Source organism: Ursus arctos, unplaced genomic scaffold, assembly GCF_023065955.2.
Source record: "Ursus arctos isolate Adak ecotype North America unplaced genomic scaffold, UrsArc2.0 scaffold_26, whole genome shotgun sequence".
Classification (NCBI taxonomy): Eukaryota; Metazoa; Chordata; class Mammalia; order Carnivora; family Ursidae; genus Ursus; species Ursus arctos.
The window spans coordinates 19,047,176-19,065,317 of NW_026622941.1; the positions used below are offsets into that span (position 1 = coordinate 19,047,176).

The 18,142-nt window shown below is 35.2% G+C and overlaps 1 protein-coding gene across 1 annotated transcript in view; it reads left to right on the forward strand.

The window, feature by feature from the left end:
• The first annotated feature begins 2,794 nt into the window (after positions 1-2,794).
• The window catches only part of SLCO1C1 (solute carrier organic anion transporter family member 1C1), a 59,715-nt gene continuing 44,367 nt past the window's right edge, over positions 2,795-18,142 (forward strand). The window contains exons 1-3 of the mRNA XM_026502317.4: positions 2,795-3,361; positions 7,637-7,785; positions 8,976-9,117. Of these exons, the coding sequence (XP_026358102.1) occupies positions 7,657-7,785; positions 8,976-9,117 (271 nt within the window). The 5' untranslated portion in view covers positions 2,795-3,361; positions 7,637-7,656. The remainder of the gene's footprint in view (positions 3,362-7,636; positions 7,786-8,975; positions 9,118-18,142) is intronic.

The following is an 18,142-nucleotide window of genomic DNA, read 5'->3' on the forward strand; positions in this document are numbered from 1 at the left end:
GTGTGATTGCTGGATCATATGAGAAGAATACACTTAGTTTTATAAGAAACCACCAAATCCTCTTCCAAAGTATGTGTACCATTTTCCATTCCCACCAGCAATGAGTTTCTAGACCTTTTCAGTGCAGAAATCTGGGATATGTATTATTCAGACTGAAAGCTCCTAGTTCCCATACGGGACTACAACGTTTTTCTTAACCTCATTCATCTTAAATTACAGATGATACTTTAAGTGACGAGCCTGGATGGGGTCATAAGGGAGTAAGTGTAGATAGAGCAAAGAAGATATTCTAAGGACTGAACTGTACAGTGCTGTGGCAATGAATACTAACAGAAAATGACCACTGAGGCAGGAGGAAAACTAAGGGAGTGTGGGGTTCTAAAAACTGGGTGAAAAAAAATGGATCAAAGAAAAGGGCACAATCGGTGGTACACAATTCTGCTACTCAATTAAAATGAAGCCTGGAAATTTATCACTGGAATTACTAATGTGAAGGTCTTTGATGTTATTGATGAAAGTAGTTGTGGTGGAGTGGCGGAAGCAAAAAACAGAACTGGTGGGATAAGAAATAGAGAAGAGGAGTTTTAGCTAAGGAGTATAGATGAAAGCCTCATTTTAGAGACATGGACCATACATCCATAGGAATAGAAAGAAGACAAATAATATGGATGCACATGCAGGTGGGGAGTAAATGTGGTGAGGGCAGCAGACAATAGTTCTCTCCCGATTTCAAAAATTTCATCAGTGAGTTCCCTAAGCAAGGTCATCAGCTGATAATGAAAGTTGGGGGAAAAAATAAGTTTGGGAGAAGTCATTCAGGAGAAAGGAAAAGTGATTAGGTTATTAAAAGGTATGTTTAACAATGCCTCTAAGACCCAATGAGGTTAGTGGTCATAAATTTAAGACGAGCCCTGAGGGCATGTTAATGAGTTTTTCTTCAACTATTTAAAATAGTGTGAATGTAAACACAGAGTAGACGGGAAGTTGAATTTAACCCAGCTGTGGTTTGCCAAGAAGAACCACAAATTGACCAATGGACACAGGAGTGCACCAATGTGCTATGGAAGTGCGAGATTAAAGTAACTGCGGGCAGCTCAACTCAGGTAAGGAGGGAAATAAATGACAATATGAATGTTATGGGTTAAATTGTGCCTCCTCCCCCTGCCCAGAAAAATATGTTGAAATCCTGGCCCCCTATATCAGTGAATGTGATCTTATTTGGAAACAGGATCATTGCAGATGGGATCAAGTTAAGATGAGGTCACTGGAATAGGTCCTAATTCACTAATTTTAAGAACAGGAGAAGGCAGAGACATACAAGAGAAGATGGTCATGTGACAAAGGAGGCAGAGATTGAAGCAGTAAATATACAAGCCGAGCAATGCCCACAATTGTCAGCAAGCACTGAAGGTAGAAGAGGTAAGGAAGGATCCCTGCAGGTTGCAGAGGGAGCATGGCTCTGCTGACACCTTGAGTTTGGACTTCTAGCCTCCAGAACTGAGATAATAAAGTTCTGCTGTTTTAAGCCACCCAGGTTGTGGCACTTGGTTATTGCAGCCCTGGGGAACTCATTCATTTATGGTTAATTTCAACCACAGTGGCAGAGTTGAGTGGTTTTGATAGAGATTATATGGCCTGCAAAACCTAAAATATTTACTATTTGATCCTTTGCAGGAAAAGTTTGCTGACCCCTGGTCTACTGTATGGAAGAAGGATACAGTTCAATGCAAGACTTTATACATGAGAAGCTCTGAATATTATCTATAGTTAAGTATTATGTACATTCAAAACTGTAACATGAACTGTGGACTCAAGAGGTCAAAAGAGGAACCATGGTAGAGAGTGAACTTGAGCAAATTGGGGGTAGGCTAAATCACACTCTCAGGGGACAATTGCATTTCTCGGTGAGGATAGTAAACACTGTTTCCCCCTAAATGTACCATCTGCCACCTGTTAGACGCATTGAAAAGTGTAAGACCTATTGTGATACTTGCTCACTAGCAAAGGTTGGTTTGATTGCTAAAATAAAATATTTGGTCTTTCAGAGTCTGAATGCACCACTGCTTCATTGTAAGATTTATTATTTTCTTTATTTTCCTTGTATCCTTTTTTTCCTTTAGTAGTAAAATGTGCTTATAATCATATTTGATTATTGGTTAATGATCCTTACCATTGTGTGAACTGAAATTATACATATAATGATGATGCTTTCCAGTCATTTAGTGCTTTGTTATTTGAAACATATTTTGAGTACATCATATCATTAAATCCTTAAAACAACCCCATGAATGTATTTTGTTTTGTTTTTAATAAAAATTCTGCTTTACGGCGAGGAAGTTGAGATTCAATAAAGTTTAGTGACCAGGCCAGAGTCGCAGCCATTTAAGAGTATGGTGGATCTTGGGTAATACCAGTATGAAATTCATGTATTACTATAAATCAAATGCAAGCTAATACTGCTCAGAATCTCCTAAAATGGTACTCTTGGAAAAAGAATTTATTGTAGAATTTTTCAGTGCAAGGAGTTCTCTCTCCTTGGAATTTAGATAGAATAAACAATTGTATGCCAAAAATGCAGTGTTTTTCTTTTTTTCTATTAGACCCTTATAATTGGATGTGAGCAACTGATCATGTGTCTGAGAACTAACCCTTTCTAGAGAGAACTCTGCAGCGCCTTGATCCTGACCTGGTATGCGGTCCCTAAGATTCTAGAATCCCAACGGGAAAAGAAACCATGCAGACTGAGCCTTTTTTTTTTTTTTTTTTTTTTTTTTTTTTTTTAACAGAAGGATCCCAGTGATGTCCTCAAGGAGTGGCTGGCTTAAAAACTTCTTGGAAGGAGAAGGAGGGATCTTTGTTACAAACTTCCGCCCCTCCTCCTGCTTCTGTTCCCTTCCCCTCTACCCCCTGCAGAGTTGTGTTTCTGGGAATCAGCAAGTAAGATCACAAGTGGTCTTTTCTCTTTTCACTCTCTCATACAGAAAGCTTTATCACGTGTGGCCTTAAACTTGCAGCAAGTTGCAAAGAAATGGCTCAAAAGCTTCAGCTCTTTCTGTGCCCCGGGAGCTAGATGCACGTCAGTGGCTTTGCCAGCGTGGTCTGTTCTTGCAGACTGCCAGAGAAAAGAGGCCAGGAGGAAAGAGGAAAGAGTCGAAATTGCCCAGGGGTGAGACCATGCCCTTCATCTTTTCTTTCCCCTAATTTGCTCTGTCTGTGTCCATCCAGACTCTCCCCACCTGGCAAAACTTCTCAGAGCTGCTGTAGAATTCACCCCAGTTTCCTCTCTCAGTCCGTGAAGTGGGGTCCAGCCTCTCGCTGAGCACATTGAGAGGAACTGGCTGTCTTTGATCTCCACCTCCAGGTAAGATTTAGTTCTCTGCTTTCCTATTCTGTGATGATCACATCCGAGTCTCATAGGAGAGAGGCTAATCAGCCCTTCAGTTCTGCACGACATGCGTCTTATCCAAACCCACCATCAAAGTTGTTGGGGCCCTTGTTAGGTTAATAGAAATAGCAAAAGGACACTGGGTAAAGTGAGATCAACTCAGATCTGGGTTCAAATTTGGACTCTGATAACTTATTAGTTGGGTAGTTCTTGCCCAGTCACTTAACTGCGCTGAGTTGTATCATTTTCTATAAAATGGGAATTTGGATGTTAACCTTGTTGAGATGTTTTAAGGATTAGCAAAAAGTGTATCATTCATCTGGCACATAAATAGTACTTATTCAATCTGAATCTGATGCAAATAGTTACTTTTGTTGGAAGGTGGGGGGCAGAATGAGCTTTCTGAACAACACACACTCCTTCTTAGCAAGTACCATGAGATTACTTGGTGCCCAGAAGACAAGCCAGTGCAGAGGTTTTCCTCGTATGGGATGACTAAGAGAAGAAGGTGATGGGGTGGCTGCTTTCTGACTTCTCTCTGGCAGCCTTTGGGGTTTGACTATGGATGGAATCTATGTCACACGATCAGGGCACAGAGGTTCAGGGCATCTGCACGATCTGGTTACAACCTTCCTAGGCTGTCTGTGCTCTTTAAAGACTGGGAGATTGGTTTTCAAACCCATATGAACAGAGAATTCAATTTTTTTTTTTAAAGTGAAATAGAGAAAAACTGTTTGGCTTCTTTTTCTTTGGCTTCCAAAATAAGATATGCTCCAACCCAGGCTGTTGGATGAAAACTTTGCCATAACTCTTTTCCTGGTGGAATCCGTTCAAGTGGTGGGAGAACAATTAAGGATTTGCAAATGCAAATCCTTCTCAATAACTGTGTACTCTTGCTCTAGTTCTGCGACTGCAAATGAATGGGGAGAGAGAGAGAGAATCTGGAGGATCTTTCCATTCAGGTCCTTGAGCTCCCCTTCCTCTTCCTTTCACAGAGGGATGAAAAGCTCAATGCTCATAAACAGAGCCTCCTTGAAACATATTATCCTTGAGATGACATGCAAATTAGCCATCAAGGTGAAATTATATTTTCAGTAAAAATATGCAGTGTCAGTGTTTTAAGCTGAGTACTATTTTGCCCTAACACAACATCAACTAGGATGATGATAGTTCTCTTGTTTTTGTTATCACTTCTGGATTCTAGGTAGAGTGATTTTTGTGTCAACACCTCCAAGTGTAAGAAGACAATGTGTTTTGGTGTCTCAAGTTTTTAATATTATTTTCAACATGATTGTTTCTCTCTTTAGCATTGGCATTCTGGATGTCACCCTTTGAATCTTTTAAAGATATATTTAGTGTAGTGCTAGTATATTTAATTATTAAAGAATTAATTTGCATGTTCCTGTCCGCTGGCTTTATTATGACTGGCCTGAAATAATATACTGAACCCCTGAAACAGCAGGCCAAGTTGAGTGATATTTAAAATTTGTCTGGTATGTATTTCTTGCTTGGTGATATGTTTATACCTTTAATATTTAAATTATTTTTATACGTTCATTATAGAAAAGTTAGAAAATAGAGACACACAGAACATTTTTGAAGAAATTATCTGCATTGTCACTGACCAGAAATAATGTGTTAACCTGTTCTGTAAAGACTTTCTGAAACTTTGTTTCTATGAATATACACATGTGAAAATATGTGCTTCCTTTGTAAAATAGAATACTGGATATATATATATATATATATATATATATATATATATATATATATATAGTTTTATACCATGCATTTTAAAAAATCAGCTCTATAATAGCTCTATAATAAAAATATTCTGTATAGCTATATTTACTCTGTACAATAATTTCTAATGGCTTCAAAAGATTTCATTGCATGAATAAACCATAATTTGTTGGATATTTAGGTCATTTAGTTTTGACTTTTTATTATTATTTATTATTATTATTATTATTAGCAGTGGGTCTCTAGCAGTTTAATTAAAGGTACTCAGTAGTCTTTTAGTGAGAAACCTATTTAACATTGCATAACCCAGTGTCTCCTGAACTCCCTTTTCATTTTTCTGACAAAACATTGTTCTGGACTCCGTGAATGTACGAAGTTAGCCATTGGTATCAGACAGATGGTAAAGAAGAATTTCTATGTCCTTAGTTTCTTAGAATTTGTTTTTTAAAAATCAAGAATAGATGCTGAATTTTTTCACCTGATGTTTTGCATCTAGTGAGATTTTATTATTTTTTACTTCAAATTCCTCTTTTTTCCCAGCCTTACTGAGATGTGATTGACAAATAAAAATTCTATAAATTCATGGCATACAATGCAATGTTTTGATAGACCTATATAACATGTTGAATTTTTAATGTGATCATTTAGGTGAATAAAGTTCCTAATATCAATTGTTACATTTTAAACTAGATCATAATTAAAGAATATAAATTCATTTGGATTTGCTAGTATTTGTTTAAAATTTTAGCATCTCTAAATTTCATCTGTTTTTTTTCTTGTACTATCTTAATGAGATTTTGTTATCAAAATAATTGTGACTTTTTAAAATGAATAGAGATTCTTATCTGTTTCAGTTACCTATTATTTTCACCTTAGAGGATATCCCTTGATAAAACACTCCTGTTACATCATCTATCCTTTATAGTTTTATTTAGGGGATAGTTTTAGAGTATTTTTGTTAATGTCTTCCTTGGCTATTTTTCTCTTCTGGTCTGTATTAACACAGATAATTAATATTTGCTAGAAAATTATCTATTTGGTCAAGACTTTAAAGTTATTTCTATATATTGTGCATAATTTCTATGTTTTATACTTTTAAACATCTATGTTTAGAGCTCACTAATGTTGTATTCTTGTGTCTTTTGATCTTGCTTAGTGTTTTCTGTTCTTTGTTTACTTTAGTTCTTTGGTTTTTAACTTTTTCTGTTTCATTCAACTTTCCTTTGCCTATTTTTTAAAAGTTAAACTTATGCGTCAAATAATCTAAAAATCAAATAATCTAAAAATCTTTTTTTTTTTTTAATAGGCCCTTGCTATACCCTTCTCAACTCATTTGCTACCCTCTGGAGGAATCCCCTCTACTTGTAATTGTTCACGTCTTTCTTTTGATATTTAATTCTATATTTCAAAATAAAATTGATTTTTCACTTTTGAGAAATTATCTGTGAATTCAAACTGGGAGGGATGAGGTTTAATAAACAGAATAAGAATTACATAAAGTTAAGGTAATATACACATAAGCAGAATAAGCGTTAAGTTTCTACCACAGTACATTAAATTTCGCTCGTAATGTTGTTCCTTTAATTAGTGTGATGATATAGATTTAACATGCAAATGCATCATCTGATAAACATTAAGGTGACCCAGAAGTTATTTTGTTTTCTAATCTCTTCACTTAGGTTACTTTTTCAGGCAGACATTGAGCTATGCAAAATCCTAAGGGAGTCAGGCACGGGACATGTAAATACTGATATGAATAGAGAGAAAATAGGTTCAGAGTATGTGGATCTGTCTAGGGCTTGGTAAGGATGGGGAGATGGGAAATTAAACATACATAGGAGGGGAGGCCATCTTTCTTACTTCAAGGCAGGCTAAAGTAATGTTTGCCCGAATTAAATGTAAGCCTGAGGCACGAATTGTGCTGCTTCCTTATCTGTCAAACTAAAATGATACATAAATTGGTCCTCCTCCTTTTTGCCATATTTTATACCTTTCTTTGGATGCTACAAACCTATAGGAATTACAGTGTGCTACAGAGATCTACAGTGGGCATCAATCTTTTGTACCCATTCTGTTAAGACAGATTTAAACGCTTTAATGGCTTAATTTTCGGGAATCAATATTCCAATGGTTGAATTCCTCTTCCTTTCCTCCTTGCTTCTAGTTTAAGCTGGCAAGACCACAAAGTTAGCAAAATTCTGCCTCATTATTTATTCCAAAGGCAACATTTAAATTTATTCTTTGTCATAATGAGGCTTAAACTGAAGAGATTGGGAAAGAATGTTGGCTAGAGAGTCCCAATAGCTGGATTAATCAAATATACTGGTCAATTTTAATTGAAAAACTTTGCCAACTTTCTGTGGTAAAATAAGGTAGCTTCACTTCCAATCATGTCTCCAGCATTGTGATCTGTGAAATAAAAACATTATTTAATAAACGGTGGATTTGAATTAATTTTTGTGGTGTTTTTTTTTCTTTGTTTTTTACTTTTGAAATCAACTTCGACAGGATCAAAGAATATTTTCATAATGGACACTTCATCCAATGAAAATATCCAGTTATTTTGCAAAAGTTCAACGCAACCTGTTGGGCAACCTTCCTTTAAAACTGAATACTCTTCTTCAAAGGAGGAGCAACGATGCTGTGGTGAACTAAAGGTAACAAACAATTTTGTTTGTAAACAAAAAACCACAAGTAGTGAATGAAAGAGTCACAAAGAATTAGGTGGGAGGGGAAAAAAAAAACAATTAGGTGGGGGCTATGTTGTTGACTCTCCATCCAGATGTGTGCTATGCAATTTCACAATTCACATTTCTGTACAATTACATATTTCCCATATGTAGCTAGAAGCAAGAATTTTTTTCCGTTTTTAAAAAGTGAACTTAGATGCAATTTATTAAAACTACAATTTACCAGGCGGTGAAAGCCATCTCTCCCTGCCCTGTAGGTTAAATTACTAAATATTACTTTCTGGGTTCATTTGAATGCCCCTCCTAAACTAAGAGAGAAAAGAAACTAACATTTATTCAATTTCTACCATGTACCAGATATTATGCTAATTATAGTTATAATATTTAATCTATAAAACATCCATGTTATTCCCATTTTATAAATGAAAATTTTGACTTTCCTTGTGACACAATAAGGGGCAGGGGAGCTTTTTCAATGGTGCTCGCTGTGACTCCCAAGTTCCTGTTCTTTCCTTGTACCAAACATTCACTCAGCAAATATATGTGTCTTTTCGTATAAATGCTCACCTCCTCTGTGGATGCTCCATCACAGACTCAGGTCTAGCAAAATACAGAAGCCAGCTATTTAAAAAAATCCACATTCAAATGTGTGAATTTAACTTGAATATGAACTTAAACATGAGGATAGTAGTACCCCATTGGTCTATCGTGCCCCCTGCTGGTGCATGCATCAACACTGTGAAACCCACAGTCATGAGTACGAGACTTGTGATAAGATATTAAATGTTTGAATTATGGTTCTTGTTTTATTTTCTTACGTGGGAATGGCTCCTTCAACTCTGCTTTACCATACAGTGGATTGTCCTTCCAAAGCCAAGACTCCTTCAAACGTCCTTTGAGGGAAGGGAAAAGAAGGAAAAGAACAGAATTTGACACACATTCTGAATGAAATCTGTTTCAGAATTTGTATTTTTAGGAATCTACCTGAGCTTGAGGCTGAAGAAAGCCTGTACCCATGCTTGAGAGAAATCTTCAGTGATAACAAGCTTGTTACATTGTTCTTTGGTTTGCATTTTTGTTTGTCTATTTATTTAGTTAAGTTTCCACATGTGTGTCAAGCTAGAATCAGACTAAGTGTGACTTGTCCTATTTTCCAGGTATTTTTGGGTGCCTTGTCTTTCGTCTACTTTGCCAAAGCATTGGCAGAAGGCTACCTGAAGAGCACCATTACTCAGATAGAGAGAAGGTTTGATATCCCTTCTTCGCTGGTGGGAGTTATTGATGGTAGTTTTGAAATTGGTAGGTATTGCAGATGCCTGGTCTTACTTTTATGTACAAGATCTTCTAGGAATGACTAAATGACATCCTCACTGCATTCTCTTGCCTGCTAGGATCAGACTCTATCTGTAAATTCTTGTTGAGACACAATTTGTGAGGTCTTATGTTACAGTAGAGGTAATTTGCTCTCTCCGAGCAACCCACAATAAATTTCCTGCCCCAGGTGTTCACTACTATATGATTCACACAATTCAGTTTCCAGTCAGAGCGAGAGATTTTCTTGGAGGAGCGGGTGAGGTGCTTTAGGATTTTCAGTTAGAAGTATTTAGGAAGTGTTTTTACAAGAAGAGTCCTATATCCACACAGCCCTGTGATTCAAAATTTGGAAGAATTCAAATGCGCTCTACAAAAATTTATTGTAATGATTTAAGAAGTGAAACCATAAAAGGAGTTTCTGCCCAGAGGTCTACACAGAAGAGAAAGAAATCCTATTAACGAGAATAGTAGAGCAAGGCAAGCAAGAAAAATTCTACTCTCGCGTGTCTTTGGGTAGCTGTTGACTATAGACTTCCTCTTGGCACTTGAAAGTGATTTTAGTTACTGTTTTGGAAGTACTTTAGAGAGTGTAATCACAGGTAGAGCTTCCTGAATTGATAAACTGCAAGGCTTTAGTTCTTTGTTGAAGCAAACAGAATGGTAGTCTCTGGGGTCCTTATTACCTGTTGAGACTCAAACATATGCTTTACTATATATAGTAAAATCTCTAATGGTTCCAGGTTCAGCTCACTTAAACTTTCAGAAAAGTGAAGAAATATTTTTCAACTCTGCAACAATGACTTTTTTAGTTCATACTGTATATTTCAGTTCTTACCCTGAATATCACAGAAAGAATGAAAAGAATGAATAGGTAACCTTTTACCTTTAGGGTTTTCTTCTCAAATCCAAATCCGTCTGTCATCATCCTACCAAAATGGGATTACTTAGGTCAGTGCTAATCAAATGTTAATGTGTGTACAAATAACTGGGCCATCTTGTAAAAATGCAGATGCTCATTCTTTAGGAAGGGGAATAAGACTGCCTTCCTACAGGCTCTCATATGATATGATGCTGTTAAGTCAATGGGCCATACTTTGTGTAGCAACTTTCTAAAATATCTGATCATATCACTCCCTTATGTAAATTCCCTAGAGTCCCTTGATAGTTGATGTATTCCTTGATGCCTGTCCTATCTCCAGCCCTAAACCAAATGAAAGTAAAATGAATCAAGGTAAGAGGGAAACACTGAATCACAGGAGGAAACCAGTATGAAGAGGTAGCTGTTACAAATTGGAAGAGTAAATCACACAGAAAGAAGAAATGAGCAGATAGAAATTATATATATATATATCAAGTGATACTTTATATATCAAGTGATACTTTATATATCAAGTGATACTTTAATTATTGCTCACTCTAGATTATAGTATAAAAATATTTTAGAACCAAAGAGACTTACAATATGGTCCAAAGCTTTTCTTGGTGCCCCAGGTCCTGATGCAACTTGAGAGAGTCTATATTCAATAGAGAGTACTAATGTTTCACAGGAAGTGACAAAGGATCCTGAGAATAAATTCACAGTAACTCTTCCAGACCATTCTAAGGATGGAAGTTATTTGTTGAATTAGATACAATAAAATATCTTAAAATGCTGTCACTTCCACTGCAAACCTTTATTCCAAACATCACTAGGTTTGCTCTAGTTATTTGCAATCCATAGTTTTTCAGAAAAGTGGGTTTCCTGACCATAATCTTAATATACTCCTTTTGCCTTCTCCACATTCTTTCCTTCTAGGATTCTGAACCCACTCCCACCTTTGTCTCTAGCTCTCATTTCTTCTTTTTTGCAGAACAATTTCATTTATCCTCTGACATCATTTAGCATTATTATCTCATGTCCACATACCGGACACTCCATTTTTTCCCAAGTATTTTTTCATAACAAAGTCTTTCTCCAACAACAACAGAGCTGCCAGGAATATTTTTAAAAAGTGTTTTCTATATCATAACCTTCTAATATTTCCAAATATTCTCTTTCAAATACTTTTCTATATATACTTATAAATATTGAAAAGTTTTGCTTTTCACATTTTAGAATTTAATCAACTTCATATACATTTCATAAAAACTTTGTTTTTTAGAATAGTTTTAGGTTCACAGCAAAATTGAGCGGAAGTTACAGAGATTTTTCATATACACCCTACTCCCACAAATGCAAAGCCTCTCTCATTATCAACATCCCCACCAGAGTGGGACGTTTATTACAGCTGATGGACCTACAATAACATTATTGTCATTCAGAGTCCATAGTTAATAGTGAGGTTCACTCTTTGTGTTGTATATTCTGTGGGATTGAACAAATATATAAGTTGTATGTATCCACTACTACAGTATCATGCTAACTACTTTCCCTGCCCTAAAAATCCCTCTACTCTGCCTATTCATCCAACCTTTCCCCTACTGCTGGCATCCACTGATGTTTTTAATGTCTCCATAGTTTTACCTTTTTCAGAATGTCATGTAGTTGGAATCATACAGTATGTAGCCTTTTCAGATTGGCTTCTTTCACTTAGTAATATACATTTGGGCTTCCTCTGTGTCTTTTCATAGCTGGATAGCTCATTTCTTTTTAGTGCCAGATGATAATCCATTTTCTGGATAGGCCTTCATTTACTTATCCATTTCTCCACTGAAGGACATCTTGATTGTTTCAAAGTGTTGGTGATTATGAATAAAGCTGCTATAAAATCCCTGTTCAGATTTTTGTGTGGACATATTTTCATTTTCAGCTCATTTGGGTAAATACAAGGAGCATAACTGCTGGATCATATGGGAAAAATATGTTTGGTTTTGTCAGAAACTGCCAAATGGTTTCCCAAAGTGTTTGTACCATTTTGCATTCCCATTAGCAATGAATGAGTGTTCTTTTTGCTCCATGCCCTCACCAGCATTTAGTATTTTGGCCATTCGAGTAAGTATGTAGTGGTGTCTCATTGACATTTCAATTTGCAGTTCCCTCATGTCATATGATGTTAAACATCTTTTCATATGCTTATCTGCATATCTTTTTTGGTGACATATCTGTTAAGTTATTTGACCTATTTTTAAATCTCATTGCTAGTGTTCTTATTGTTGAGTTTTATGTGTTCTTTGTATATTTTTTATACAAATGACTTTTGCAAATATTTTCTCAGCCAATGGCTTTCTTTTCATCCTTTTGACAGTATTGTCACAGAGAAGAAATTTTTAATTCTAAGGAAATCCAGCTTATCCTTTTTTCTTTCTTTCTTTCTTTCTTTCTTTCTTTCTTTCTTTCTTTCTTTCTTTCTTTCTTTCTTTCTTTCTTTCTTTCTTTCCTTCCTTCCTTCCTTCCTTCCTTCCTTCCTTCCTTCCTTTCTTTCTTTCTTTCTTTCTTTCTTTCTTTCTTTCTTTCTTTCTTTCATCACAGATTATGCTTTTGGTATTGCATCTAAAAAGTCATTACTAAACCTAAGGTCATCTAGGTTTTCTCCTAAGTTATCATCTAGGAGTGTTATAGTTTTGCATTGTACATTTAGGTCTGTGATCTCTTTTGCCTTTATTTTTGTGAAGAGTGTCAGGTCTGTGTCTAAATTCATTTTTTTGCATGTGAATGTCCATTTGTTCTGGCACCATTTGTTGAAAAGATTATGTTTGCTCTATCTTATTATGCTTGCTCCTTTGTTGAAGATCAATTAACTATATTTATGTAGGTCTGTTTCTGGGCTATATATTCTATTGCATTGATCTATTTGTCCATTTTTTCACCACTGTTACAGTCTTGATTAATGTGGCTTTACAGTATGTCTTGAAGTTTGGTAGTGTCGATCCTTTAACTTTGTTCTTTTTCAGTATTGTGTTGGCTATTCTGGGTCCTTTGCCTCTCCAGTTTGTCAGCTTAGAAATCATTTTGTCAATATCCACAAAATAATTTCCTGGGATTTTGGCTGAGATTGCACTGAATCTATGATTGAGTTGAGTAGAACTGACATCTTGATAGTTCTTCCTATCCATGAACATGAAATGTATCTCCATTTATCTAGTTTTTCTTTGATTTCTTTCATCAGAGTTTTGTAGTTTTTCTCATGTAGACCTTGTACATATTTTATTAGATTTATACCTAAGTATTTCATTTTGGGGGTTATGATAAAGTAAATGCTTTTTCAATTTCATTTGTTCATAGCTAGCATGTAGAAAAGCAGTTGACTTTTGTATATTAACCTTGCATCTTACAACCCTGGTATAACCATTTATTAGTTTCAGGAGTTCCTTTGTCAATTCTTTTGGATTTTCTATATAGATGACCATATCTTCTGGGAGCAAAGACAGTTTTATTTTTTTCCTTCCCAGTCTGTGTACCTTTACTTGTTTTTCTTGTCCTACTATATTTAGTAGGACTCCCAGTACAATAATGAAAAGTAATGGTGAGAGGGGACATTCTTGTTTTGTACCTGATCTTAGTGGGAAGCTTTGAATTTATCATCATTAAGTATGATGTTAACTGTATGTTTTTGTAGAGGTTCTTTATCAAGTTGAGAAATTTGTCTCTCTTTTGCATTTACTGAGTTTTTATCATGAATGGTTGTTGGATTTTGGTCAAATGCTTTTTCTACATCTATTGATGTGAGCATGTGATTTTTCTTCTTGAGCCTGTTGATGTGTTGGATTATGTTCATTTATTTTCTAATGTTTAATTAGCCTTGCATGCCTAGGATAAATTCCACTTGGTCATGGTGTCTAATTCTATATATTGTTGAATATGATTTGCTAATATTTTGTTGAGGATTTTTACACCTGTGTTCATGAGCGATATTGATTTGTAGGTGTGTGTGTGTGTGTGTGTGTCTGGTTTTGGTATTAGGGTAATGCTGGCCTCATAGAAACGATTTAGGAAATTTCCCCTCTGCTTCTGTCTTTCAAAAGAGATTATAGAGAATTGGTATAATTTCTTCATTAACTGCTGGGTAAAATTCACCAGTGAATCTTTCTGGGCCTGGAGCTTTCTGTTTTAGAAGGCTATTGATTATTGGTTCAATTTCTATAGTAGATATAGTCCTGTTCATATTGTCTATTAATTCTTAGGGGGATTTGGCAGATTGTGTCTTTCAAGTATTTGGTCCATTTTATTTAGGTTATCAGATTTGCAAGCATAAAGTTGTTCATAGAACTCCTTTATTATCCTTTTAATGTCCATAAAGTTTATAGTGATGTCTCCCCTTTCATTTCTGGTATTATAAGTAATTAGTATCTTCTTTTTATCCCCCCCTTGGTGACATGACTAAAGGCTTATTGATTTCATTGATCTTTTCAAAGAATCATCCTTTTGGTTTTGCTGATATTGTCTTCTGAGTTTCTGTTTTCAATTTCATTTATTTCTGCTCTAATTTTATTATGTCATTTTATCTACCTACTTTAGATTTGATTGACTCTTCTTTTTCTAGTTTCCTAGGTAGAAACTTCGATAACTGATTTTAGATTTTTCTTCTTTTCTAATATATGCATTCAATGCAATGAATTTCCCTTTATTCATTGCTTTTACAGTAATAGTTTTTTGTTACAATTCCTATTTAGTAATTCCTGGACTATTGGAACAGTATTAATATCTGATGTTATCCATATGCAGCAACCTTGCTGAACTTAATGTTAATTTTTTTAAAATTTGAGTATATTTGACACATAATGTTACATTAGTTTCAGGTGTGCAACTTAGTGATTTGACAAGTTTATAATTTACCCTATGTTCACCACCAGTGTAGTTACCATCTGTTCTATCACTATTACAATATCATTAACTGCATTACTTATGATGTGCCCTTTATTCCCATGACTTATTCATTCCATAACTTGGAAGCCTGTATCTCCCTCTCTCCTTCACCCATTTTGCCCAACCATGCTGGCCCTCTGGTTTTGTTCTCTGTATTTAAAGGTTTGATTCTGCTTTTTGTTTATACATTTGTTTTTGTTTTTTGTTTGCTTGTTTTTTAAGATTCCACTTATAAGTGGAATCATACAGTATTTGTCTTTCTCAGTCTAACTTATTTCACTTATAGGTTTATCCACGTTGTCCAAAATGGCATGATCTTATCCCTTTTTATGGCTGCATAATATTTCTCTCTGTATTTGTGTGTGTGTGTGTGTGTGTGTGTGTGTGTGTGTGTGTGTATGTGTATACACCTCCTCTTCTTTATCCATTCATTTATGAATGGACATTTGGGTTGATATTTGGGTTGCTTCCATATCTTGGCTATTAAAGATAATGCTGCAATAAACATAGGGGTGCATATATCTTTTTGAATTACTGTTTTCACTTTCTTTCAGTGAATACCTAACAGTAAGATTACTGGATCATACAGTATTTCTATTTTAAATTTTTTGAGGAACCTCCATGTTGTTTTCTACCAGGGCTGTACCATTTTTCCTTCCCACCAACAGTTTCTTTTTTTCCACATCCTTGCAACATTTGTTATTTTTTGCCATTTTTATTTTTGCCATTCTAACCAGTGTAAGGTGATATCTCATTGTGGTTTTGATTTGCGTGTCCCTGATGAGCGATGTTGAGCATGTTTTCATGTGTCTGTTGGCCATCCATATGTCTTCTTTGGAAAATGTTCAGGTCCTCTGCCCATTTTTTTTTAAAGATTTTATTTATTTATTTGACAGAGCAAGAGAGGGAACACAAGCAGGGGGAGTGGGAGTGGGAGAAGCAGGCTTCCCACTGAGCAGGGAGCCGGACACGGGGCTCAATCCCAGTACCCTGGGGTCATGATCTGAGCTGAAGGCAGATGCTTACCGACTGAGCCACCCAGGTGCCCTGGTCTGCTGCCCATTTTTAAGGCAGATTATTTGGGGGTTTTTGGTGTTGAGTTATATAAGTTCCTTATATTTTTTGGATATTAACCCTTATCAGATATATCATTTGCAAATACTTTCTCCCATTCAGCAGGTTTTCTTGTTTCATTAATAGTTTCCTTTACTATGCAAAAACCTTTTATTTTGATATAGTCCCAATAGTTTATTTTAGGTTTTGTTTCCCTTGTGTGGGGAGACATATCTAGAAAAATCTTGCTACAGCCAATGTCAAAGAAATTACTATCTGTGTTCTCTTCTAGGACTTTTATGGTTTCAGATCTCGCATTTAGGTCTTTAATCCATTTTGGGTATATAGAAATGCCACTGATTTCTGGGTATTAATTTTGTATCCTGCCACTTTACTGAATTTATTACTTCTGGTAGTGTGTGTGTGTGTGTGTGTGTGTGTGTGTGTGCAGTCTTTAGGATTTTCTATGTATAGTATAAATGTATGTTAATTTTAATTGATTATCAATTTTAATTGATTATAGATGCTGTAGAGTTTCCTTTTTCTTTTAGATGCTGTAGAGTTTTCTGAATAGACAATCATATTATCTAAAACAGAAGTCAGTTTTATATTATTCTTTCCAATTCTAGATGTTATTTCTTGTTCTTGCCATATTGCATTGGCCTCAGTTAAATAGTTAAATATGTTAAATAGAAGCAGTGACAGTGGATATTCTTTTCTCATATCTGACCTTAATGAAAATGGTTTTACAATTTCACCATTAAGTAATATGTGTGCTCTGTAGTTTGGTAGATATGCTTAAATGTTAATTGGCTAACTGAACATAATAAGAAAAAAAAACTATTAAAAAAACATTAATTTGCTCAAATATTTTTCTTCTCACAAATGAGTGGTTAATTATATTGCATGCTTTACTACATCTATTAAGATAACTGTGGATTTTTTCTCCTTTTATCATGTAAGACAATGATTAAGTTTATATATATATATATATATATATATATATATATATATATATATATATATATATATATTTTCTTATTTGGTGATGCCCTTGCACTTTTGGAACAAATTGCATTTGGTCTTTTCTTTCATTGTCCTTGTCTAGTTTTGGTTTTCAAGGCTATATAAGTCTTATGAGATGAGTTGGGTGGCTTTCTTTTCTGTTATCTAAATACTTTGTGTGTGTGGAGAGAGAGGGAGAGAGAGGAAGAAAGATAATGGGGGGAATCTGTTACTTAAAAGTTTGGTAAAACAATTTTAAAACACTGTGGATTATTGTCTTCTCCAGGGGCTAGTGATAATAGATGTGACTTTTTATATCCAATTTAATTTTTTAAAGATTATCACCATTTATTTTCTATGTGTATCTTCTAAGAACTCAGAAGGGATGCTAAGTGAAGAAAGCAAAACTTATCCCAGACACTGAAGTGGTATTATGTAGTCTTTGGCATACCCACTAACGTAACACAGAAACAGCCTGAAACATGAGTCTTTTATTGTGAGATGTTGGTGGTGTGGGAGTTGGGGAGGGTAGGTGATGTTGATTATCTATAAACCGAAGGTCAGCTTTCACTGTACTTTAGTTTATTAACTATGACACATTAACAAAAGTATAGACATAATTATCAACGTATTATCATACAAATTTTCTTCTACTACATGCTTAAATAGCAAATGAGAAATCTCATATTCAAGGTTTTTTTGTTTTTTGGGTTTTTTTTCCTGTGAAAATTAAAAGAAGCTTAATTCTTTCTGGAGCCATAAAACCAAGAGCCACTGTGCAAGCTAATTTTCTCACTGTCATTATTGTCCTCAAGGCTATAAAAATTGCTGCTCTTTTTGCACTTGACTAAAGCTGGCAATGTGAACAGACAGTAGTAAATTAGATGATTGCTTACAGATGTAAGCAAACATATCTTTGCTAGAAAATTGGAAACATTGAAGAGAGCTTCAAAGCAACACTACCCATCAGCCATCACAATCAATTGCTGGGGAGTTGCTAAGTTCTTACTCTATCTAGCACTGCATTTCTAAAAAACCATTCCAAATGCAAAGAGCTGAAACATTAAAAGCCCTTTGAAATCTAAGTTCCTAAACAATGTTTATCAAAGCATGTTCCTGGAACCATCTCCATCAGCACATTTGAGCTGGTATTAAAAATGCAGATTCCTT